Source organism: Coturnix japonica, chromosome 1, assembly GCF_001577835.2.
Source record: "Coturnix japonica isolate 7356 chromosome 1, Coturnix japonica 2.1, whole genome shotgun sequence".
NCBI lineage: Eukaryota > Metazoa > Chordata > Aves > Galliformes > Phasianidae > Coturnix > Coturnix japonica.
The window spans coordinates 117295277-117321228 of record NC_029516.1 but is presented as its reverse complement, the minus strand read 5'-3'; the positions used below and the strand labels follow the sequence as shown (position 1 = coordinate 117321228).

General features: G+C 44.1%; 1 protein-coding gene across 5 annotated transcripts in view; it reads left to right on the top strand.

The window, feature by feature from the left end:
- The window catches only part of JADE3 (jade family PHD finger 3), a 54813-nt gene that overhangs the window by 5466 nt on the left and 23395 nt on the right, over nt 1-25952 (top strand). For 2 of the 5 annotated variants that reach the window (XM_015851206.2, XM_015851211.2), the window contains exons 2-4: nt 8265-8317; nt 21483-21542; nt 22042-22124. In XM_015851206.2, coding sequence (XP_015706692.1) covers nt 21494-21542; nt 22042-22124 — 132 coding nt within the window. In that variant the 5' untranslated portion in view covers nt 8265-8317; nt 21483-21493. Of the gene's footprint in view, nt 1-8264; nt 8318-20930; nt 21290-21482; nt 21543-22041; nt 22125-25952 lie in introns of those variants that run through there. The other 3 variants (XM_015851218.2, XM_015851226.1, XM_032441521.1) reach the window with 2 other exon arrangements.

The following is a 25952-nucleotide window of genomic DNA, read 5'->3' as shown; positions in this document are numbered from 1 at the left end:
CATTACAGGGATTAATTTGGCTTAAGTGCCGTCTTAGATCCTTTGTCCTGTGTCTTCTCTTTGCTTGTTGTAGGTTTTCAGAAGCCTCTCTATGCAAGCGGGAGTGTGTACATGAGCTCAGGCTGACATCTAATAGCTCTTACAGGTGCTCCTTCATTCTGTTTTTAAGATTATTGATGCAAATTTGTTCTGTGTCCCCACTTCTGTGTGCTGAACTTCAGTATTTCAGATAGTCCGCTTGAGGGATGAATGGGTTAAGTGTTGAAAAAAGCTCTAAAGTAAATTAAAAAAGGGGGGGAGGAGGCCTCAAATGCACAGGGCAGCTCGGATGTGATTTATAGTTCCTGCTTATCTCTTCTAGCCATGTCTTTGATGCCTTTGTACTCCCCTGTTGGCTGCCCCCTCTTGTCTTTTCCTTGACTCCTCCAACTTCTTTCTTGTTGTAGAACACAGGCGTTTCTCGTGAGTGTCTCGCAGCGTTCTCGGGACCCTATAAATCAGCTAGGTCACATTACATTGTCTCCTGTACCAAATTCCAGACACAACGGACTTCCAGATTATTTGTAGTCAGCCTGAAAATATTTTTGGCAAACCTCTGGGGATTTTTTAGGTGGTTTTTTTTTATGGAAAGATCTGCATAGATTTGATAGGTCTGGTAGAAGATGGTGTTTCCCATTATCAGTTTTTATGTGAGGTAATATTCTGTGTAGCTGGTGCGTTTATGAGAGCTCACGTGTGCTTATATAAAGTATTGCCCACTGAGAAATTGAGTCTGAGCATTTGAAGAAAATAAATATTAAGTTAAATCCAGAAAAGTAACCAGCTTTTCTGACAATTTGAGGCACTGCTGTAATGCTTTGTAATGATCAAACTGGCCGTGCACGTTTGATTTTGAAGGAATAGTGTTAGTGGCAGCCCTTGAATGGGAAGCTGAGCCTGCTTTGCTCCCTGACCTGGCACCTCTGGATCTTTTAGAGGTTTTATGCCACATTAGGGTGCTCTGTAGCACCTCTTCATAGTCTTATGGGCATCTGGAGATGTAGTGGGCCGGACTATAGTTGTGTGATGGTAATTCTCAGAGGAGAAGAGCTCGGTACCTGCATTTACTTTCTCTGTGGAGCTGTGCAGGACTTGACAGGATTATAGCAGTAAAGGCTGATTTTTGTGCTTCAGGTAAACAGGAGCGACAACTCAGTGCACAGTCCTCCTATTGGGAGTTGCTTTCTCTTTCTGCCTCCAGGTCAGTGGTGCAGGGCCTTCTTGATTAGCAGGTTCCTGTGGCCCAGAAGCACTGAGTGCTGTGGATCTAGCAAAGCCTCTCACTGAACAGTATCAAAAGCCTCACTTCCTCACAGGTGACAGCTTTACAAAACAGGAATCTTGCTTAAAATAAAGAAAGAAAACCATTATAAAGATCTCTGTTTTAGACCATTTTTTTCCCTTTTGTCATCCAGCTCTCATGGCAGCAGGTGGTCTGAAGGAATAGTCTGTGTTACACTTGATCTTGAACCCCCCAGTGTACCTGGAGATGTTGAACAGCAACAAATGCAATATTCTCGGAGGAGTTCTGCTAACAAATTCATCAGATAAATGTCTTGCTGATTGCTGCCTTCGTTTTGGCGCTAACATTAATGCCTGCTGCCTCCACCGAGGCCACATTTTTCTCTGCTTTTTTTATTTTTTCTCTCAGAACTTGTCATTTGTTTTGTCTGACTGAGCAGGAACGGCTTTGGAACAAGATTTGTGAGTTGACGCAGGTTTCTCTCTCATAGCAATTAAAAAATAAACAACCCCCTGAACTCTTTTCTGATGATTTAAGATCATCTTCGGGGAGGGATTCATTTTTGGTTGCTGCTGTGGAATTTGGAGCCACGAAGGATGAAGTTGATTAAGGCTCATTTGGCGTGCTTTCTGCTCTGCTGCTCCAGTAATTGTGCTGTGATTGTGCTCCAGCCCTTGTCTGCACGATCCCAGCCCGAGGTGTGGGCACTTGATTTAGTTTCATTGCAGGGGGAGGTGGTGATCTAAGTTCTGGTGTGATGGCTAGAGAGAAGGAACGGGGAGCTTTCCTGTGAGGCCTCACAGGTTACTGATGTCACAAGTTCAATGAGGGGTATTGGTCTGGAGCCAGCGATCAACCTTGAAAGCTCTGAAGTCTACAATTTGGTCTTAATGCAATCTGGAGTTTAGATCCTTGGAAAGAGTCCAGCGGAGGGCCACTAAGATGGTGAAGGGCCTAAGAATTCCCCTAATGAGGAGGCTTAGGGAACTGGGTCTGTTTTAGTCCTTGAGATAAGAAGAAGTAAGAGGGGATTTGATCAGGTTTTATAAATACCTCGAGTGTGGGGAAGCCATAGTGTATGAGGCTGGTCCTCTTTCAAGTAGTGTGTGTGGACAGAGACAGGGTACTGGGCATGAAAAGTAAGCATAGGAAGTCTCGCCGAATGTGAAGCAAGACCTTATACGGTTGAGGTGAAGGAGCAACTGGAACAGGCTGCCTCAGGGAAGGTGGTGAGTCTCATTCTCTGGAGATATGTCAAGACGCCGCGCCTGGATGCCTACAATGTAGTTGACGTGTGCTTTGGCAGGGGGTTGACGCGATGATCTCTTAGCAGGTCCCTCACCTACAATACGTGGATTGTGATCCACCCCTTGGTCGCTTGTACTGCCTGTGTTTGGAGGATCCAAGAAGCAGCAGTGATAGTGCTCTCAGCATTTGTGGCTCTTATGTTTGTTGCAGGGTCACGAGACTTTCTGTGGAGTATAAGCACGCTGTGGCTCTGCCATCAAAACATGACATCTGTTACCACGTTTTAAAAGCTCTCATACTTGGTGAACCGTTTCATTTTCTTATTTTAAGATCTCCACTAAAGTTGTCCTTAACTGTGCACTAATAATTTCCATTAAATAATGGAAACTAGCTATGGGAAAGGATGCTTTTAGGTCATCTAGATGATTGCTCCTGCAATGTTTGCTGGAGTTTGCTAGACATCACACAGTGCTGCTGTGTGTTGACTGTCCTTGTGTGCAGCTGCGTGCTGCAGCATCCCCCAGAGTGTGCAGAGCCCTTTGTGTGGTGGAGGGAGGAGAGGTAGGGTTGCAATAAGCCACTTGAGATTACTTTGCTTTCACCAGGAGATTCTGGTGTGCATGTGTGCTTTGGAGGACTTGATGCGCAGGGATCCACAGCAACATGTGTATGCCATCCTTAGTGCCAGCAGGCCAAGCATGCCTCTCCTTTTTGTGCTTGGGTGCCATTTGTTGCTGCCTTACCCTTGGGCCATTTTGAGAAATGCAGAGCTGGGGATGTTCTTTTGGCAGCGTAGGCACCAGCACTCTTGTCCAACGTCCAGTCTTTGTTTCAGTGTCAAGAGCTGCAGCCTCCATTCTTCCCCTTGGGGATGCAGACCAATAGCTCTTACTGTCGGAAAGTTTCCTTAATGCTAAGCTGAAATTATTCTTTTGCTTTGGATTTTATCCCATAACCTCTGATCTCTCACAGACCCATTCCTTTGTTCTGGTATATTGAGTGTGTAAATGACTTTATGTGCACATTCAGGTGGGTGTATTAGTTGAATCCTTTGTATAGCCTGTGTAGCCTTTTCCTGTGGGGCAGCTGCTTCGGGTCCAGAATCTCTTGATTTTTGTCTGTGTATACGCTGATTACATTGTGAAACAAATCATTTCAAGCAATAAGTAAGATGTGAGCATTTCACAGAATGTCTGGCTCTGTGGGCCAAGTAACTACACTCCATTGGGTCACCATCCAAATACCCGGGGGCCAAGGACTTCAGAGCAATTCATAAAAATAGGGGTTGATGGTACTGGTTAGTTGTCTTATGAAACCTGTCATTCTAGACATCCTGTTGTATTGTTCATCTGAAATGGGGTAAGCCGCTATGGGAAATGATTTTCCCAGTGAGTTCTAATTGGTTGCTGAGAATTCCAGAGTTGCTGGTTACTATTAACAGGCTGTGTGAAGGTATCACGGAATCGCAGAATGACCCGGGTTGGAAGGGACCTCAAGGATCATGTAGTTCCATCCCCGCTGCCTGGCAGGGCCACCAAACATACACATTTACTAGATCAGGTTGCCCAGGGCCCCGTCCAACCTGGCCTTGAACACCTCCAAGGACGGGGCATCCACAACCTCCCTGGGCAGCCTGTTCCAGGGCCTAACCACTCTCCTAGTGAAGAACTTCCCCCTAACATCCAACCTAAATCTTCCCTCTTTTAACTTAAAACCATTTCCCCGTGTCCTGCTATTGTCAGCCCTTTCGAAGAGTTTACTCCCCTCCTGGATCTAAGTTCCCTTCAGGTATTGAAAGGCTACAGTGAGGTACAGCAAAGCGTTCCCGTGAGGTGAGAGGAAGTGAAGGTGACGGAGGGTAGCAGGTTTTATTAGATGGCTTTTTGCATCTCTGACCTTCCCTAAGGTGAAATGGACTATTTTATGGTGTCTACAATGAGTTTGTGGATTTATCCCAGGATCTTCGTGGCCAGTTTGGAACAGGGATAAAAATTGAGAAGCTGCTGAATATTGAGTGTAGACAGCGCTGTTTGATGCTCAGAAAGGAGAAGCAACACTTCATAGCTTAAAACAGTCGAAAATTCAGTCCGGTTTATGATGAATGCTTTTCCCAAAGCTTGGTGACTTGGTCTACTCTGAGTCCCCTTAGAATGACTGCTGCCTGGAAGCATCTCCTCACTTACACCTAACCAGTATCCATTGTATGTCTGGATACTTGTTAATGATTCTTCCCTCGTAGTTACGAGGTAAAAAGTGCCATTACCTTCCTGCTTCATGTTATTATTTATCTGTAACCTTGAAATCTGCTGGCTTTATTGCCTGTGCTGCCTTGGTAGCATTGAAAGCTTGATCTGCCTTTTGTAAGGCATCTGTGTAATGTTACTGGTAGTCCACGGGGAGCTGACTTACACGTGTTAGATATCTGAAACAGCCTGTGAAAAAATTGGAAATGATTTTCTAATACCTTTCCTGGCTAAGCAGTTGTTACATCCATGGGATTATTTATTGTGGATGAGACGCGAAGCATCACAAAGACCAACTTTCTAATATGCGCTTCTGCAAGTTGTGAGGTGGGAATTGCATGTTATGTGATACAAGTTATCAGCCGAGGCGCTATCAGAAGCAGCTGGGGAGACGTGGATTAGATGAAGTGCTTACAGGGATGTCTGCAGTTGCTTGGAAAACTGAGAGGATAGTTACTAATTAATTTTAAACAAGACACGTGGAGTCAGTGAAGTTTAACCTTGGTCTCTCTGAGGTTCAGTATTAACTAATAACTGATTAATGGTGTGGACCAAGGAATAAGGACTATGCTCATTAAATATCCAGCTAAAGATGTGTGGAGCTCCATGTCTGCTTGGAAGATGCCTTGTGCTTACAGCTATCCCAGCAAACTGGAGAAGCAGTCTGAAGGAAGGAGCTGGATGGAGTGAAGTAGAGGCTGAGGGGAGGGATGGCTGGTGAAGGTTGGCAGCAGAGCCACGTTGTTGCAAGAAGCAAATGCGCTGGGGTTTGTACATGGGGTTACTGCCTGGGAGTTGCATAATGGGAAAGAACAATTTTCTGTGTACAGCTGAAATACTTTGCCTGAATTTAGGCGTCACAACCTCCTATTGTTTTTTGTGGACCAGCCCTCCAGCCCTAGGCAGGGTAGTAGAGAGCAACTGGCAGGATCAGAAATGTAAGAAACGTGGCCTGTGAGCTGAAGTGACTGAAGCAGTTGTGCTTGGCCTGGGGAAGGCAGCGGCGTAAAAACAAGATGATGAGAGTAGTGTCCGTGATGCTGACGGCATCAAGAAAGGAAGAGCTCTATGTGTGTCTGATGCAGTCTGTTAGGACTGACTTAAACCTCCCCCCCCAAAAGCAGAAAAAACCCCATCAACTCTAAGCAAACAAACAAGCTAGCCATATCTTCTTTTCTATTTTATATATACTGTGAAATAAATAACACTGGTACTGCAGATTGTAGCTGTACAGCGGAATGGTTAAAGAACAAGAGGAAGAATTTTAGTTGAACCTTTTGGTATCGTGGACTTCATCTTGGCCTTTAACTGAGCAAACAAACGTGTTTTTAATGAATGATTCCAAAATATATTAGTTTTGTGGTTCAGCTGGGAGGCAAAGGCTGTGGTTTTGTTCACACTTAAAAGTTGTAAGCTCTGCTGCGTTTTAATGATTCCATTTGAGCTGCCGTGACCAGGGCTTTGCTTTTGTTTCTATGGAAAGTTTACATTAAGGTCATTCAGCAGGGGACATTAAGGAAGGAAACTCAGTAATGAAACATTTTGTAAGGGAAAAAAAAACTTGCTTAGTCAGGTTTGTAAAATCAACCTGGACGCTCTGTTCAGCTTCATCTCCCCCCAGCCCCACCGCTGTGTGTGCAGTCCCCTCAGCTGGAGGGTGAGCCAGCACAGCCATGGGGCTTTGCTGTGGAGCCCTGGCACGTTCTGAGTTGGCTCCCATGGTCCCCCTGTTTGCTCAGCACCATCTGTGTGCTGCAGGCTGGATTGCCCTCCTGAAGCCAGTGGCTGGGCCCCTGGTTCTCATCCAGCCATGCCAGTCCCTCAGCAATGGCCTGCGGCCTGCCTGAGGTGCAGACAGAATCACAGAATGACCCGGGTTGGAAGGGGCCTCAAGGATCATGTAGTTCCAACCCCCCTGCCTGGCAGGGCCACCAAACATACACATTTACTAGATCAGGTTGCCCAGGGCCCCGTCCAACCTGGTCTTGAACACCTCCAAGGACGGGGCATCCACAACCTCCCTGGGCAGCCTGTTCCAGGGCCTAACCACTCTCCTAGAACAGGAGAATATGCTGAGTAAATAAGGCTGTCTCGTACCATGAAACAGCCTGGGCAGCCCGTTCCAGGACCATCCAGGCACTCTACCTCGGCTGCTGCTTCATCTGCCGGTCATGGGTACATAGCCAGGGACTGGCAGAGAGATGGGGAAAGGACACTGAAATGGTTTAAAAGAAACCCAGCAACACGCAAACACAAGGCCCCAAAACCTTAAATCAAAGAAAATGGTAGTTAAAACTTTAAAATACAGTCAGGTCACAGTAGAGGAGCTGTAATATATTGTGTGGGCCTTCCTTTTTACATTTTCTTTCCGCCCCCCCTCCCCAGCTTATAAGGAGCTGCTCTCCTTTGATGGCACAGATGCAGTTGAGCAACTCCTGCTCTCAGTAAGGGGCCGCCCGCTGCTCCTCTGGCTGCTGGGCTCAGGGACTCGGCCCTCTGCTGTGAGAGGGTGGCGAAGCAGTAACGTGGTGCTGACACATGGGCTGAGAGCTGGCTTATTTCACTGAGAGAGTGCCATTCCCCCCACCCTTGTCCTTTTTCTTCTGGCAGTATGTGTGCCTAGATATCGGATCTTCGCCTTTTACTTCGTTTCTGCTCTCTAATGTTGCGTTTCCCAGCTCTTAGTGGCTGACACCCCCAGGAGCGTTGTCACAAATCTACTGGGTGTAACAACTGTAATGCTTTTGTCATGTCCCTTACAATAGGACTCAAATGTACATGTGCATAACCCCTCAAGAGGGGATTGCGGGTAGAAAAATGCCTCCTCTTCCCATGCTTTGTATTGCTCAAAGCGAGTTAGTCAATTAAAAAGAGCAAGTAAGCAGAGCCCCTGCCAGGGAAGCTGAGCTGTCCATGATCATCACAGAGGAGCCTGAGGAATGTGGGGAGGAATTCAGGCCAGTGCTACACAACCCTTTCTCTCTAGAGCTATTTTTTAATTTGCCTTTGTGTGAATTTATAAGCGTGCTCCCTTCATCCAAGACCCTCTGGAGTAAAACAAGCATCTGTGTGTCGGAGATCAGCCCTCTAGAGCTGCTGAATAAGCTGGCAGTTACCTAAACGTTTTGTTTCATGTTCCCGAAACAGGATATTCTAGGTTAACTTTCGTTTTATTGCTGTCAGTAAAGATGGTTCTGATTCATACGATTGGCAAAGTTGACTTTAAGATTATTGTTACAAATACATTTATTGTTGGAGTAGCTTGTGTTTTTATACTGCAGTATGTGTTGCTCCTACAGTTGGTGCGTTTTGTTTTTCCATCAACGGTGTGAGAATTAGGGAATCAAAGTTTTACAAGTGTAATTTTCTTTGGGAAACGGCAATAAAAATATGACATACCCTTCACTTACTTGCCAAAAGTGGAATAGTAGCTCAAACGTGAAATGCCTGGTGTCACTCCTCCCTAAATAGCACTCCTTTCATTTTTTTAGGAGCTTGTGATGTCATCAGATGAAGCGAAAACATCTACCTCATGACCTGGCATGTAAGTGAAGGAGGAATTCATATTTGTTTAAAGAAAAAAATGTGCCTGTTGGTGTTTACAATGAGCAAATTGAACCTGCATACCTTCGGCATTCGGATACCACCTTTTAAATGAAAACCTTATGGATTTTAAAGGAATATAAAGTCTTTCAAAGGAGAGGAGCTCGCAGAAGAAGCTGTTAACGATGAGATTCCAGCGTGCAGAAGTCCTTGTAATAATTTCAGTTGAAATCTGTAGTGATGTACCCTGTAAGAACTGGAAGTTAGTGGGCATAGAGTGAATAGTTTCTTATCGTTATATTATTTATGTGTGCTGATTCAGCTTCTTTTTTTCTGCATATCAAGTTGGATAGCTGTGATGAATGCACGCCGTATGCTGTGATACTCTTCTTAAAATCGAAAAGTCCAGCTGTGCAGAGGTTTAGGTACTTTTTTACATATTTGGATACTCCATAGTAAACTTATTTTGTGAGTTTTGTGACGCTTCTATTTTTTCTCCCCTCACACTTAAAGAAAAATGTTCTATCTTCTGCAGGGGCATTTACAGAGATTATTATTACTATTATTTTTCCCTGCCGCTCTCTGCTTTCCTTTTATGTGGTTGAAAGGATTAAAGTGCAGTCACCGCTTTGAGGGCTGATGTTAGCAGCGGGCTGGGTATTCCTAATTAGTGCCAACACCTGTACCTCATTATGAAGCCTTGTGTTCAGGCTGTCCACTGAACCGAAGTAGCTGGTCTCTGTTGCATGTCTCTAATGTGATTATAAGCCCCTCTCCTGATGCAAGTTTTAATACTTATTCTACTTTCGGACTGATGTGGAAAGCGGAGCTAAGCTGAGCCACTTGGCTGGCTACCAAACATTATAGGGAGGGGTGAAGAGTGGATGCAGTGATCTCAGTTTCAAGACTTTCAGTTCAAAGCTTGCTTCTGCTTTGGCATTTTTAAAAAATGGAAGAACAAAAATAAAAAAATTATATATACTTTTTCTAGTTTTCAGTGTCAGAATTTAGAGATCATATCTGCAGGCTCCAGGTGGGCTCTGAAGGTCTGAGTGCAGCTGCTGTTGTGCATAACCCACTGACTTGCTGTAAGTGGATTTTTGGCCTTGACTGTTCCCATTCCATTCCCTTTGTTTACAAGGAGTTAGGACCTACCAGCTCTTTCACAAAGATAACAGTCTTTTCCTCCTACCTGTGGTTAGGAGTAGTTAGGTCCTGGAACAGGCTGCCCAGGGAGGTTGTGGATGCCCCGTCCTTGGAGGTGTTCAAGACCAGGTTGGACGGGGCCCTGGGCAACCTGATCTAGTGAATGTGTATGTTTGGTGGCCCTGCCAGGCAGGGGGGTTGGAACTACATGATCCTTGAGGTCCCTTCCAACCCGGGTCATTCTGTGATTCTGTACTGTGAGCAGGGCAAAAATTTAACGTGTTTTGCCCTTGCAGCTGGAAAACACAATGTTGAATGTGTTTAACTGGTGAAATTAATGGCTCAGATAGGATGGATCTCTGTTATCCTTGGGCTTTGCAAACGTTTAAACTGAACTGCTTTTTTCTAACTATGTTAAGTAGTTTTTTAGGAGGTTAACTACAGAATTCAAATATACAACATGAATTCTGGCTGTGGGCTTTGTTTCTCCTCTCTGTGTGAGGAGAGAAACAGAACAGCCTCAGTTGTGTGCCTTGGAAAGATCTGAGACGATAAACCTGTAAGAATTCACAGGAAAACACTGCTAGTCATCCAGATTTGGAGTAACTGAAGGCAATGGAAGTGCAGTGGCTTCTTAAACTTCAGATGTAGGACTGTTAGAAAAGGGATCACATCTCAGCAGAGTAAAATGTTTGGCAGGGAAAAAAAAAAGAGGAGAATTTGATAAACTTTTATGTGTTTTTCTGCATTGTTTATCCGCTAACTTACTTGTCACTTACAAGAATGCCTTCTTAATCTGCCCTGGAATGCTATAATTCAAGTAATTCCTGCTCTGCAAAAGTACGATCTGTCATCCTGTCCTATCTTCTGAACTTGGAAGCTTGAAAAGGTCTTGAGAAATTTTCACAGGCTGTTTTTGATTTGTTTTCGTGTTGGTGTCCTTCAGCTTAAAGTCGACTGAGCCATTTTTAACTCCTTACAGAAAGTTCTCTTTGATTTTCTCTCATCTTTGTTCAAACTCCACTGAGACACCTGGAAAAGGGAGTGAAGCCTTCTTTTGCAACAATGTGTGTTTGGTAGATATTCCTATGAGATACTGACATGGCTGTAGGAGTTAGGAATAGATATAAATAGGTTCCTCCCTGCTACGTTGTGGCGGATACTAAAAATGACAAGAAATGCCAGAGTAACAGATTCCAAAGCAACTGTTTTCTTAGAACAGTTCTTTAATAGCTATGCAGGAGTCTTGGAGGTTTTACTCGTGAATTTTACAGTTCATAATAGTGATTACAAAAGGGAACACCTGCACCTCCAATGGCAGTAACATAAGGCAGAAACAGCTTTTCTTTGCGTGCTTTTGGAATAGTTTATGTAGTTGGTACGTTTACACATACATATATATATATATATATATGTATGTATGTGCATATGCACACATATGTTTTGAGTTGTTTCAGGATGCTGTTTGCTTCTCCTTCCATTCACAGAATCACCAAGGTTGGAAAAAACCTCCAAGATCATGTAGTTCAACCATCCATCTGCCACCAGTATTTCTCCATTAACCCACATCCCTTAGTACAACATCTGAGTGATTCTTTAACGCCTCCAGGGACAATGACTGAACCACCTCTCTGGGCAGCACATTCCAGCACCTGGCCACTCTTTGGGAGTAGAACTTTCTCCTAGTATCTCTCCTGAATCTCCCGACACTACTTGAGGCCAATCCCTCTCGTCCTGTTACTAGTTATGTAGGAGAAGAGGCTGACCCCCAGTTCACCACAGCCTCCTTTCAGGGTAGGTATAGAGAGCTATAAGGTCTCCCCTGTGCCTCCTCTATTCCAGACTGAACGATCTCAGTTCCCTCGCCACTTCTCGTAAGACTTGTGCTCCAGATCCCTCACAGCTTCAGTGCCTTTCTTCAGACATGCTCCAGGGCCTTGATGTCTTTCTGGTAGTGGAGGGCCCAAAACTGTATGCTGCTCTCTAAGTGCAGCCTCACCAAAGCTGAGTACAGGGGGATGATCACCTCCCTGTTCCTGCTGACAGCACTGTTTCTGATACAAACAAGGATTTCATTGGCCTTCTTGGCCACCTGGGCACACTGCTGGCTCATGTTCAGCTGAGCACCAGCCAACACCCTCAGGTCTATTTCTTCCTCACGCTCTTCCATTTTTTTGTGATAAATATGTTTATTTCAGTATTTACCATGGTGTAGATCACATATCTGATCTGTAGTTTATGGAGATCTGGTTGGGAACTGATGCGTTTTGAAAAGAAAATTGCATGGATGTGAACTTTTCAGTGCAATTCTGGTTTCATACAAACTCAATTAGTTAATTAGACCAATTGCTTTATATGATAATGGTCAGCAATGGACACCTAGGAAAAGAAACCATTGTAGCACTTGTGTATACTCTGTTTCTTGTCAATTTTTGACTTTGGGATGGTGTGAACGGCAGATTCGTGTCACACATTGTGTCTAATTGCTCTCATCCTCTGTTTGCCAAAGCCTCTTCAATCTGTTTACTTTTCAACCCCTACAACATTCCATAGGACTGACATTCCCTAAGCAATTTTGTGTGAAGGTGTTTTGGATTGTTTGGTTTTTTTCCTTTTAATGACTTCAGTTTTGCCCCGTAACTTTGTGTGTCACTGATCTTCTGGGCCATGAGAATCAGCGAGCAGTCTGCTTTCCTTTACTGCTTGTGGCAGATTTCTCCTGTTCTGCATCCTCTTTTCTCAGCTAGTTAGTCTCACTCTGTTTCGTTTCTTATCCTCAAGCTATGGCACACTCCCTGTACAGCTGAATCTGGAGCTTCAAGTTCTGCAGATACATTTTCTTCAGCGGTACCAGAGAGGGAGAAAATACTCAGTGTTCTCTGCAAAAAATGAGTGACCTGTTAGTGTTGCTTATCAATAAATGTTTTTCAGTATAGCTCAATGAGCACAGTAGTTGAAACCAGACAGACTTGTATTGATGTTCTTTGCTGTTATGAGACCTTGCAGGAAGGATGTATCACTGCAGCTCTGTGGGGCGTTCTCATAAAACATTTGATGCTACAGCTGATTTGGGAATGTACAAGGACCTCATTTTATAGAGTTGTACAATTAATGTGCTTATTTTCATCTACCTAAGGCCTTTTACTGGCATCCTTTAAGTGCTGTGGCTTGACTGCGTACATATTGACTTGGTGATTGAGCAGGATTGAGTAGGAAGGAGGATCCAGGGAATTACAGGCCTGTCAGTCTGACCTCAGTACCAGGGAAGGTCATGGAGCAGATCATCTTGAACACAGTGCATGGCCCTTAGAGACAGTCGAGTGATCAGAAGTAGTCACTATGGGATTTTGAGGGGCAGGTCCTGCCTGACTAACCTGATTTCCTTCTATGACAAGATGACCCACTTAATAGATGAGGGAAAGGCTGTGGATTGTTTACTTGAATTTTATTAAAGCAAACGAAGTAAATGTTTTGACAAAATGCTATGCAGTGTTCTCTTGTAGAAACTGGCAATTCTAGGCCTTCAGGAGAAGGAAGCTGTGTAGCTGGAATGCATTCAGAGAAGCTGGAGAAGGGACTAGAAAACAAGACCTATTTGGAACAGCTGAGGGAATTGGAGTAGACAGGAACAACTGAGGAAACCGAGATTGAGAGTCTGGAGAAAAGGAGGCTGAGGGGAGACCTCTGCTATCTACAGCTGCACTGAGGTGGCATTGGTCTCTTTTCTCAGGTGACAGAACATGAAGAAACAGTCTCAATTTGTACCAGGGGAGGTTTAGATTGGATATCAAGAAGAATTTCTTCACAGGAGGGGTGATTAAGCATTGGCACCCAGCTGACTGGGGAATTGGTGGAGTCCCCATCTGTGGAGGTATTTAAGAGAAGTGCTGCTGTCATTAAAATGTGTTTCTGGCTCAGCTTGGCCATTGGATGATAAACTGAACCGTATGTGATTGGTTTGACCCAAATCCTTCCTTCTTTCCCCAACAAGTTGTGGCACTGTAGAAACCTCGAGCAGTTGCATTCATCCCTTTCACAGCAGTGTCAGCCCCATTGGGCCCCTGCTGGTCACAGTAACTTTTTCAGGTTGTCATTGTCCACCTGAGTTGGGTGAATTATAGAAGCCTAGAATGCTATTCATGTATTTATAAATCTGCTTAAAGCTGGCTAAAACATCTTAGGTTTTTTTTTCTGTCATGCGGATTGTAGCACATAACATTAAATTAGCTGTCTGGGCATTGCAAGTAATCTGAGTTTAGCAGTTATTAAGACAAGTTTTGTGTAGCCTTTAAAACATTCTTAAAACCAAAACAACGTTTTCACTCCTTTTAGTAAATTTGTGTTTATGTTTTCATGTTTTGACACAGGGAATTAATAGCTGCATAGAAATGTCGTGACAGTAAATAATAGAAAATATATTAGGATTTCAGTATTTAACTCAAGATTTGGAGTGTTCCAAATGCTTTGAGTTCTGGCTGTGATAGCACGTTCCCTTTAATTGTTTGTATCCAGCCATTCCTTTGCTGTTTTTTTTTTTACTAGGAAAACTTAATCATCCAGATTGTTCATTTTAAACTTGTTAATGAAAACCACTTCTTGTCAGATGAGGAAAGAAATGGACAAATTAATGTCTCCTAATAGGAAAATATTTGTGTTCTTGCTTTCTCTTTCTCTCATTCTTTGAATAGAATATAAAGACACAACTTGATGTTTTTCTGCCTCTTCGCATGGTATTAGGTTTTGCTAATGATGCAAACTTTGCAGCAAAACAGTTAGTTTATTTTAAAGCAAGAAAGGAATGAATCAGAACAAATAAAATATTTAATGCAGGTTACTGCTGTCAGTGCTTTTATCACTTGAAATTTAGAGAAAAGAACTGTAAAATCTACTTTAATTTTTTATTAGCGAGCATGAAAAGAAGGGTGATTATTTTAAATGTCTTGCAGAATATGGGAGCTATTGACTGTGCTGTTCATAGGGGAAAATATCCCAAACAGTACATATATTTCTACACTATTCCCTCTTTGATAATGTCATACAATCAATGAATATCCTGAGCTGGAAGGGACCCACAATCATGTCTGACTCCAACTCTGGGCTCCACATGGCACTGCTCAGAATTCACACCTGATGTCTGAGAGTGTTGTCCAAATGCTCCTTGAACTCCAGCACTGGGGGCCGTGCCCACAGCCCTGTGCATCCCGTTCCATGCCCACCGCCCTGTGGTGCAGCCCCTTTCCCTGACCCCCAGCTGCCCCTCCCCTGGCACAGCTCCATGCCGTTCCCTCGGGCCCTGACGCTGTCACACAGAGCAGAGCTCAGCGCTGCCCCTCTGCTCCCTGTGAGGAGCTGCAGCCACCATCAGGCCTCCCTGGTTAGGAATCTAGGCAGTACCTAGTTCACTACCTGTGTTTCCTACCTGTGATCCCATGTCCTTACTGTCCCCCTTTGTGGAGGCTCCCACCTGCTGTGGGGTGGCTCTGCATTGCAGTGCTGAGGCATCGGGGACTTCAGCTGAGCATGAGTCTGTTGTAAGGGTAGGGACCGTGAAGACTGCACAACACCAGGAGCGGAGGTAACATGAATCATAGCAGTGCTTAAAATAGAAAGCCACAAGAAATACTCCTAGTTTCTTCTGCTTGGTGGTGTTGGCGAGGCGCGCTCGCTCAGCGTGACTGCAGACCTTCTGCGGATCCCTCAGTGCCTGCCTGGCTCCAGGTGCCAGCCCCAGTGCAAGGGCTGCTCCTTCAGACATTGCAGCACACCCACAACGGCCTTCTCCAAAGCTGATGCCATCCTTGACAGTGCCTTTATTGAGTGAGTTTACGTGGATTTGTGATATTTTTAGTCTGTTTTGTCTTTTCTCTTGCCCCTTGGTAGTTAGGTGCCTTAGCACTGATGTCAAGTGCTGGTTTATTTTGAGGAGCTCTGTAAAGCAGATAACAAACCTCATCAGCAGCTGCACCTCTGTTGCAGGGCCCTCTTCAACGTGAACGTGTTCCTAGCATTGGATGGCTGCTTCTCTGCAAAACCCGCTGCTGTGGTTCTGTGCACATGTGCAGCTGGGGTCTGTGTTTGGACTCACTCCCTGCTGCTGGCCATCCTTTGGGAGTCAATTAATGCAGCCCTGGGCTACTGCCCTACCCCCACCCTCTCCTTTGCATACATCTCCTGCCCTGGGTGTGCTGGAGCTGCCACTTGGCTGCTGGATGTAGGTGAGGAGCAGGCCTGGTAGGCTCCTCTGCTCTCCATTGTAGCCAGTGGGGCTGTGCCCTAATTCTTCAGTTTTGAATGCAGCTGAGAGCAGCACTGCAGGGAGGGTAAGGATCCTGCCTGGGGTTCCCCTGGGGTCCCACCTGCATGTTTGTCTATTGGCTTAATTTATGTCCATCCAGTGATATTCTCTGAAATTGATTCTGTACGGATTCATATTGCCATCGGGATTGGTGCTACGGGTGTAAGTATTTAATGGGCAGAAATACATCAATACCTGCTTGGCCTTCATGGCTGGGTTGTGCTTAGGCAAAGCATGCAGCTTTCCTTAAAGACAGAAACATAAGGCTGATGTGGGTGAAGCTGCATGATGGAAGCATATCCCTCTGCCTTTCCATGCAGCAGTCAAGAGCTGTGTATTGGTTTTCCAGGTAGGGGAGGCAGTCGTGCCTGGTTGGGTTGTGCTTCACCCACACAACCTGGTGTAAGCATTGGGTGGCATTGCCAACCCTCCTCCTGTAACCACCAAACAAAATGATGGGCAGTAAGTGCTTCACGCTAATGCAACATAGCAGCAAGAAGAGTTTTAGTGTGTGGTAGGCTCACCACAGTCTTTAAAGACTAAGTAAAAATACATTTCCTTTGAAGGCGAAGGGAGGATGGGCTGTATGTGGTGGCTCTGCTGTGGGGTTCATGCATCTGGTAGGAGCATATTAGTCATTTATTTAATTTTCAGGTTGCAGTGAAACAGAGAAACAATGTTACTTCTTTCCTGAGCTTTCTTTTCTATGAATTGTTTAACCTTTCAAACCTTTTCATTGCAGCAAATATTGCTAGCACAGGCTCCGAGTGGGTGTTTTTCCCCATTTATATAGCCTCTTTGTGAGGCTGGATAGGATATTAAACAATAATAATAAAAAACTCAAACACAAGTGATCCCTCTACCTCTGGTTATTTGAAAGGTTGTATTAACTCTGTTCATATTTTGTAATTTCCCTGACAGTTGACTATGAAATTTGACCTATTTAAATGGTTTTACTGTAGTACATTTCCTGAAGACCTTTCAAGTTAATCTGCTTCCTAATCTAAATTTAACAGTTACATAAGCCACATCTTGGAGACTTGGAAATTTCTACCTACTGCCTCTGCCTTTTTTTTTTTTTTCGTTCCTTTTCTTTTTTTCCTTTCTGTAGAAAAATGCAAATACAGATTTTTTTATCTGGGATTTGCACATAGCTTGTCATTTCATCTATATACATAGATGCAGTTTTTCTTTTTAATAAGACATTGCAAGCGGGCTGTTGTTTGTCCCACTTGAAAGTCGATCCATCTGTTTCTTGCATTTGTGTTGCAGTTTCTTGAATTATTTGCTTCCTCTTCCACCTGCAAAGGTGTTCCCAGGCATTCAGTCTCTCACGTACGTGTTTAACCACTCTCTTCAGCAAACCGAAGCCAGGGAGAAAGGACTGTTTTGTTCAGAAATCTTAATTGGATTTAAAGGTTCGTTTTGTGCACTTATCTCTGGTGTCTTTTGCATGATGTACTGTGTGAGTTCAGGCTCGGGTACCTCATCCAGTCTTCTGCCTCCTTTACTGTGGCACAATAGAATCATAGTATCATAGTATCAACAAGGTTGGAAAAGACCTCCAAGGTCATCTGGTCCACCTGTCCACCTATCATCAGTAGGTGAATCCACTAAACCAAGTCCCTCAGTGCAACATCTAAACATTTACTGAGCACCTCCAGGGACAGTGACTCCACCACCTTCCTTGGCAGCCCATTCCAGTGCCTGACCACTCTTTTGGAGAAGAATTATTTCCTAACATCCAACCTGGTGCAACTTGAGGCCATTCCCTCTCATCCTATCACCAGTTACATGGGAGAAGAGGCTGACCCCCACCTCATCACAACCTCCCTTCAGGCAGTTTTCCAGGCAAAGGAGGAAGAGCTGAGTGTACTACACATCCCAGCTTCACCCAGGCAGTGTTTGGGAAATCAGGTGGTTGCTGTCAGCGTCACTTCACTGCCTGTGGTTGAGGAGAACATGCTTCTGGGTTTTTATTTGTGGTTGAATGCCCAAAGGATGTAGAGCATCCTGACCCTCCTTCTGCTGTTGAGGCCAGGGAGGAGGATTTCTCAGGCTTTGTGGATTTCTTTATTTCTGGACTTGTGTGGTTCTTCCCCTTAGCTCTTGGGTGAGATCAGGGACGTGCGCACAGCCGGTGTGGAGCGTGGCTCAAGTCCAGGGACTGTTCTGGTATCTGGCATTAAAATCCATAGCAGAGGAATGTTCCACTGCAGTAGCTGCCTGGAGAGTCGAGTGCCTCTTTGCTTGCGACGTGGTGATTTCTTAATGTCGCTCCTTTATTTTATGTTTCGTTTAAAAGATCTCTGAAGGTGAGCATCTTTCAAGCTTGTATTTGTTGTCATACGAGTGATCTGTCATCTGTTAGTCCTTCTGTTGATTAAAAAATATATACATACCAAAAAATGTTACATTCCCATATTTCAGCATTTGTTTCTAAGGTGATCTGTGTTAGACCAGAAGGCTTGAGTACATTTTGCATCCGCAGCCAAAGCACCCCTGCTTATCTTATATGAGAGTGAGAATTACAACTTGGTAACTGGGAAATGAGATGTAAGGTTTATTTGAGCTTTTTGAAGCCACTTCCCTCCTTTGTTCTGCACTGTGGAAGCTCTTGTCTGCGTGACACTCATTGCTTTTCTTAGCTTCTACATGGGAACTACTGGAAAGTTTGAAGTGCAAAAGTAAATTCTCAAACCCAGACCAAAAGTTCTACAGGCAAATTTGCAAAAAGCCTGAGTAAAGATAAAGGAATTGGAAGGAGGCTGTTTTTAGCTGCTCTCTGTGCGGCATTTCCATCATGTTCCTAATGACAGCTCATCTTTTCTCATCTCTTTTTCCTTTATAAGTAGCATCTACTTGAGGCAGTTTTCTGAATTTCTTTTTTGAACTATTCTGTGGAAAAAAATATTATCCATTATGAAAAGAAAATAAGTTTTCACTTGGTGTGTTAAGAAATAAATGAGTTCTGGCTTTGGGTTGCCTTGTGGTTCATTATAACTGGTATTCTGAGCCTAGAAAAGGACACTGGTGTTCTGATGAGTTTATTTCTCACGTTCATATCTGATCTTTTCCCGGTGTCTCCCTTATTCTAGACCTTATCACCGTAGTTTTTGAGGGTGAAATTAGAAAAGGGGCAAAATTGAACCGTGTGTGCATCTCTACCCTCCCAGATGGGCAGGTAATGGATGATGGCCGTTTTGCCCAAGCCGTCTTTCAACCTGGGCTTTCCCATTCCCTACAGAGGTGGCACTAGCACAGCAATGCTGCATCCCATGCCAGGTGGGCTCCTATGGGGAGTGCACTGCATGCTGCTCACCCTAATGGCCTGTCTTATGGGCACAGCACTCTTTGATTTGTTGTAGCTCAGTGGGTTCTTATTCATGGTCGTTGCAGTTAATACTGCTGCAGAAATCAGGCTGCAATCCGGCATTATTACTGCACGGGGCTCTTACCCTGGGTAACTGCTGCTGTCTGCTGTGATGGAGGTGTAAATCTCCCTCCTGAGCTGCTATAAATCCATGGCTGAAATGCAGCTCCTGTAAATGTGGTGATTTTCTCACTGTGGAGTGGTTAGCAGAGGTGTACAGAGGTTGGTTTTTTTTTTGTTTGTTTTTACATTTGCTGTTTCTGTGCTCTGCCCCCAGTGTATCCATCTCCTCTCTGCCCTGCCCAGTGCCCTGCTATCCCTGCCATGCTGTTCTCTGACCTTGCATTTAACCCCGCTAACCGAGTGCTGTGCTCCTCAGCTGCTGTCTTGAACGTGGAGCAAAGAGGTTTTATTGCTGCATGTTTATGTAGGCTATAAAAGACGAGAGTCGCCTGCCATAAGCTTTCAGCACCTTTTAACAGCTGCTCAAAAATTCATCCCAACATAAAAACGGAGCGAACAGTAAGTGCTAAGGAATGGCAATGAGCAGTGCTGCTCCGCACACCTACATGTGGCCTCTTGGCATCTCCTAAGGCCCTGCAGTGTGCCCGAGGGTGTGGGCACAGGGATGCACGGTGCTGCAGCCACCAGCAAAGGAGGCACAGGGACAGGCAGGGTCTGCTCCTTCCCAGTGGGGCTGTGTGCTCTGGGCTTGGGCTGTGGCACAGCCTGGCTCTGTGGGGGAGCAGTCCTCACCCAGGCAGCGCCATTTTAGCTGCTCTTGGTTGAAGCCCACACCTCTGAACTGAAGGAGCTGGCAAGATGAGAGCAGTCATCTTCTTCCCTCACTACCTAATGCTTAGCTTCACAAACATGTACAAAAAAGAGACCTTCTGGACTGAGGCCTTTCTGCCTGGCAGATGCTGCTCTTTGCACGTAGCGAGGTGGCCCCACGTTGCTTGAGACCTGAGCAAGGCTGATTATTTGAAATAAGTTATCTAGTGGGAGCTTATAGGTAAGCTATTAAGGGATACCTGTCCTGCTAATCACTGTCCCCTTCAGGCTAAACACTCTGGCTTTTCTAAGTATGCTGAGCTGAAAAATACATGCCTCCTTTCCCTTTTCAGCTTCCAGTGGTGTGGGCAGTGTCTATCTATGAAAGGTAGATCAAAGGAAACTTTGATTACTGAATCTAAACACGCTGATCAAACTCACACTTAAGTGTAAAGGCTGCTGAAAATTTCCACTAAATTAAGCAATTCGGCTGCAAATGGTTCAATTGCAATCCCTTCAAAGCCTTTGGATAGGCTTCTCTTATCCGGAAATCCTGTTTATCCCCTGGTCTTTGGATAATCTCAGGACCCATTGTACAGTAACTAATGTGGAGGGTTTATCAAATGGGCTGTTTAGCTGTGCTTTTTCTCTCTTTTCTCTTCTTCCCTCCTTCTCTCTCTCTCTTTTTTTTTTCCGTATTCTTTTTTTCTTGAAAAAATAAATAAAAAAGCATGTGATTTTGTTTTGTTTAAGAAATGGAGCTGTTTAAGCTTTGGGTGCTGTCAGGCTGGCGGCTCTGGTACCACAGGTATTTCAGATTCATCTACCCACAATTCCATCTTGAAGTCTGTAACTTGCTTATGTTTGTCTTGCGCTTTGAAAGAAAAAAACAAACCACTTTTGTTGTTGATTTTTTTTTTGTCTAATGGTTTGCACGTTCAAGCCATTAAAAAAGATAAGGATGATTTTCATTTACCGTTATTCATGTAAACTGCTATTAATTTGTGTTTAACAAATGTAACGTGGAGTGTTATGGGAATGTACACGCAGTTGTGTTGGCACTTGTTTGGAATGACTAGCTGGTCCCTAATCTGATCCTTCCTTTGTTAAGTAATTGTTCAGAATTCTCCCCATACATGTTGTATGTCTAAAAGCCAACTCCAAAAAGCCTGAGATCTTGTTAGTAATGGAGCTGGCATGGAGCCCTGTGAGAATGTCTCGCTTATACCTTTGATGACTTCACAAACATCAGAACCATCTTTATGGGTGACCTATGTTGTGACCAGAAGATTTCAGTGGCGTCAGCCTCCATTTTCTGTAGTTATTTAAAGAGTGCCTTTCATTTTGCCTGGACCCCTTTGGGCTTGGTTTTTCTTCCCTTAAAGGTGAACTGTGATTGTGTATTCTGGGGAGAGATAACAAGTCTGGGGATGATCGTTTCCACACACAGTGCCCAAAAGTTCTCCTTCGGGGGAGTTTATCCTTTTCTACTCTGGAACTGGCATGAGCTGACAGGTCCATGCGGTGTGTCATCTTCTGATGGTCACCATCAACTCTTTTCTATTTTTTCTTCCATAGGATGCGTCAGGATGAAACGCCACAGGCATCTGAGCACCAGTGACAGTTCAGACAATGAGAGTAAGTAGTTTTCCTATGGTCTGTCACCTCCTTGTGGTTTCCTTCTGTGGTCTGAGGGCATACTGTTTTACCTCTTATAATTAAAACAGTGTTTCTTCCTTGATTTCTTCTAATCCTCTGTGGTCTTCCATGCTCTAGATCCTGTTTTGTGAGGAAAAGGAGACTAAACTTGGGGTCCTCAGTTTTGTTCCTCCTTCCACTTCTGACAGAAAGGCAATGAAGGACAGTGGTCTGCATGTTTGTTCTGTTTATTCACACTTGTATTGAGCAGAGCAGAATGTACCCATAAATTTGGAGTGCTGCGGTTTTACAAAGATCAAGTGGAAGAGGAGGAGCTGTATTCAAGCCTACAGGCTGCAGAAGAGCTTTGTGCCCATGTCTTGTCAAGAATTAGATAAGTCAGGAGACTGGAGTACCTTGTGTTGTACTGAGTGATTATGAATTGAAATTAGTTACAATGGTTCTTATTTTTGTTGTCTTTTTGTTTTTTTTTAAACAGGTCCTTCCACTTCCTTTTCTTCTTGTGCTAAATACAGGAGCAAGTCAAAAACACCAGCAAATGAACAAAAGAAACCTGCTGAGGTAAGAACCGAGCTTAAAGACTGGTTAGCAGAGTTTTTTGTCATGTCGTTTCAAGTTTCTGTGCCTTGAAATAGTGAGCTTAGAACTGATGCCAGCTCACTCTTTTGTTCCCTGTTGCCTCCATGACACTGTTTTTCCTCAGAATATGACTAATACAGGAGCTCTGGTGTCCCATCATGACTTAAGGCGTTGCAGACAGTGACATGTGGTTCTTTCTTCCCCTGAGATTTAGGCTCATGTTCATGTTGAAAAAGCTGGTCTGGTCTTGTGATTTGAAAGCATACTACAGAAGGAAGTGGCTCGCATATATGTGTGTATGAGAAGGGTGCCTACTTTCTGCTTTAAGATAGAATGGTGGGATACCCCAGTGGGTGAATTACATGGGAATGGTGCTTACTCTCCTTCCACTTCTCTCTCTTGCCTTGTTCCCTTCAGTAAGTTTTATTTTGCCATCCCTGCCTATTACACCTATCACCACTCTCACTGGATCTGCATTTGCTAATTGAGTCCTTTTCCTTTTGTGTTTATGTACAATGCAGTGCTGAAATCCATCCTAGCAACCATTCCCATCTGTTGCCCTTCTTGGGGAGGATTTGTTGGCTGCCTTCTCCATATTTGCTGCTTGCTTTCTTGAGGGCTGAAGTCAGATAACTGCAAATGGGAGGAATGTTTCTTGTAGTTAATTCCCTCCGCTTACTGTCACATTCCCTCCAAATGAGTCCTTTAGCATGCCAGTATGGCTGTTGATGCCTGAGGTTACTGAGAAAAAGACTGACAAAACATACTTTCCTTCTGTAGAATGGAAAACTGAGAGTTATGTCCCAGAAGTAATTCTTTGTACCATAACAGCAGCTTTTTAGCTGCTTAGATACTACTGTGGGAGGCTGCGTAAAAATAAAGCTTGAGTTCATATAGCAAGAGCTATTCAGCAAACATACTTCATGCTTCCTTTTTGGATGTTGCTCCGTAGATTAATTCGGTTTGGTAAGAGTAGTGCAAACGCTTGAGAAGTGTCCTTTCTTTGGAAGCTTAATTTTCATCACAAGTTAATTGGAGAGGATGCAAAGATTCATTTTATAAAAGGAAATCTTGTGGGAATGTTTCAAGAAGAGCAAAACGGGCCAGAGCTCGCTACACAGTGCTTGTTTGCAGCCGCCAAAATGGTTAAGTCTATTATGCTGTTTACCTTTAAAGGTGTTGATGTTTGAGGATTATGGTTCTGTGAGAATGTCAATCTCAAAACAGCTTCTGGCTGCTGAGTTCTTGTAATCGTTGCTCATGTTTCTCTTTGCATTAACTTTATTACTTGCCAAGCTGGGCAAATGGGAATAGAAAGAAACCCATTGCCAGACTTGCTGTTTCAAATACACCTTAGCAGCAGTCCCTTCACCCTGCCTTGCTTTTTTCTGCCTCTTCTTCCTAAAGATTGTCCTGTTATTGTTTACTTTCCCTTTTCTCGGTGCTGTCTTTGTGTGTATGGAGGTATAAACAATAATTAGGGAAATGTGATCCATGGATACAGCTTACAGGTGTTCTTATTTACATCACTTCTAGGAGGAATTAAAATGCGCAGTGTTTTCAGTTCCTCCTCCTGTGATTTTCTTTGCTGTTACCTACTTCAAGAGAAAATTTCAAGCCTATCAAAACTTGAAAAAATACAAAACTTTGAAGAATAAAGCATAGAATATACACTGGATTTAACAAGTGTATTTTGTAGCATCATCATTCTTGTAACGCTGGCTTCTTTCCGGAATCTTTTGTTTAAGAGCCCTCCTACCCATTATAGAAAATAATTGGAAAAATCGAATCTTAGAAGATATCCTCTTTTGGAAGAGTGTCCCAAGTGTAATATTGCAATGTTAAAAAATATTATAAAAATAAAAGAAAAATTAAAGTCCTCTGAGAAGGGGACTGGTTGGGCGAGTGGAAGTAATCTCTGCCCTTGGTGCATAAGACTCTTGGCTATCCTTCCTGTGTTATCTTCTGCTGGGAGCAAGCACTCCTTCCAAGCCCTAGAAAATCATATGCTGGAGACTGCATGCAATGGTGCATTGCATGAAGCGCTGTTGTCAGCAGAGCATTGAGATTTATTATTAACGCACCAACTGGTGACAAGAGCGTAAAGCAAAGGCTGACCCCATCACACACCCTTCAAAAAAATCATGTAACAGTAATTCCACAAGTTTTTTTGTAATAGTATTGGATAGAAATTTGAAATTTCGGGTTGACAGCATCCCTTCAGCAAGGGATCTCTTGAGCGAGTTGGCAGTGCTCTGCTTTCATTCACCTCTGCTTGCCAGGCAGCAGACTGTTTCTTGAGTTAGTGATGCAGAAAATCTAAAAGGTCAAAGCTATAAATAGCTGTTTGGGAATTTTTTTGCTCATGGTCTTCATACATTAATTTTTCTTCCATTCCAGTAAGCCAGGCGTTCTCAATTATATTGCATACGGATACATAGGATTTTTTTCCACTTTCTCAGTCGTCTCTAGATTTAAGTATTATTTACTACCTGGGTTCTCTTTCCGAATAAAAGCTCATTTGCAGAATTGTGACTGACAGTCAGGTTAGCATATTTGTCTGCTGCTTCACAGGACTTGTTTGTAGCTGCCTTGCTCCTTTATGGTCACCTATAAAACAGCTGCAGCTGAGGGCTGCCTGCCTTGCCTGTGGTTTGATTCCGGAAGGAAGCAGGTGCCAGCAATGATATCAGTGGAGTGAGGTTCATAGAATAGCTTAGGTTGGAAGGGACCTCAAAGTCTGTGTAGTTCCAGCCCCTGCCATGGTCAGGGCTGCTCCTCACCAGCTCAGGCTGTTCAGGGCCCCATCCAACCTGGCTTTGAGCCCCTCCAGGGGTGGGGCACCACAACTTCTCTGGGCAGCTGTGCCAGCGCCTCACCACCCTCTGAGTGAAAAATTTCCACTTAATATCTAATGTAAATCTCCCCTCTTCTACTGTGGGACAGGACATAGTGTTGGAGTGCAGATGTCCAAGCTCATTCTCTGGCTGTGCCTATCAGATGTTTGCATGTGTGCTGAAGGGATGCTTCTGAGTGGGATCTGAGGTCCACTTGTCCCACCCTCCTGCTCAGAGAAGATGAGGAGGATCTAAGGTGATGCTGAGGAGCAAGGTTGCAGCTCTTTCTATTGCACTCCTTTTGGGTTGTAATCTATTGCGAGCAACTGAAACAGTGTCTTCTGCTATCCAATTAGCTTTAGCATTTACTTATAATAAGGAATGTTAAGGTATCAGGCAGGCCTGCAGTGTATGTCAGAGCTTCATGATGATGTTGGCTGTGTGCCACTTGCAGAGTTGCCCCTTATGGACCTGAGCTGAGACAGGAGGGGCTCCGCTCTGAACAGTAGGCTGTGTGGGAGTAGCAGGTTAGGAGCATTTGGACGTCTGGCTCAGCTTGAAACCTGTGCTTTGCTGCTTCCTGTCTCCTTGGAAGCTGCAGCATAAAACGATGGCAGAATAGCTGGAATCGTTTTTGCAGGGAAAACCTATTAGCTGAGCCATCCTGAAAGGCTGACTGTTTCTTTTGCCTTGAGCTAGTGTGGCACAAAAGAGCCAAAGAGATTTATATGACACTCAAGCTTATGTAATTTTTTTTAGTCCTCGCACACTCTTAAAACTGCAAAGGAGTTAAGTTAGAATCGTGGTGGTTTTCTGTGTGAAACCTGCCTGTATACGGTGGCAGTATTTTACCTCTCTTTGCAAGTAGGGTTTTGAATCCCTTGGCAATAGTAGTTCTTGGTCCCTTGATGCTGATAGTGACAGCTGTGTTATCATGTGAAATGTAGCTCATCTTCCCCAAGAAAATGGCCTG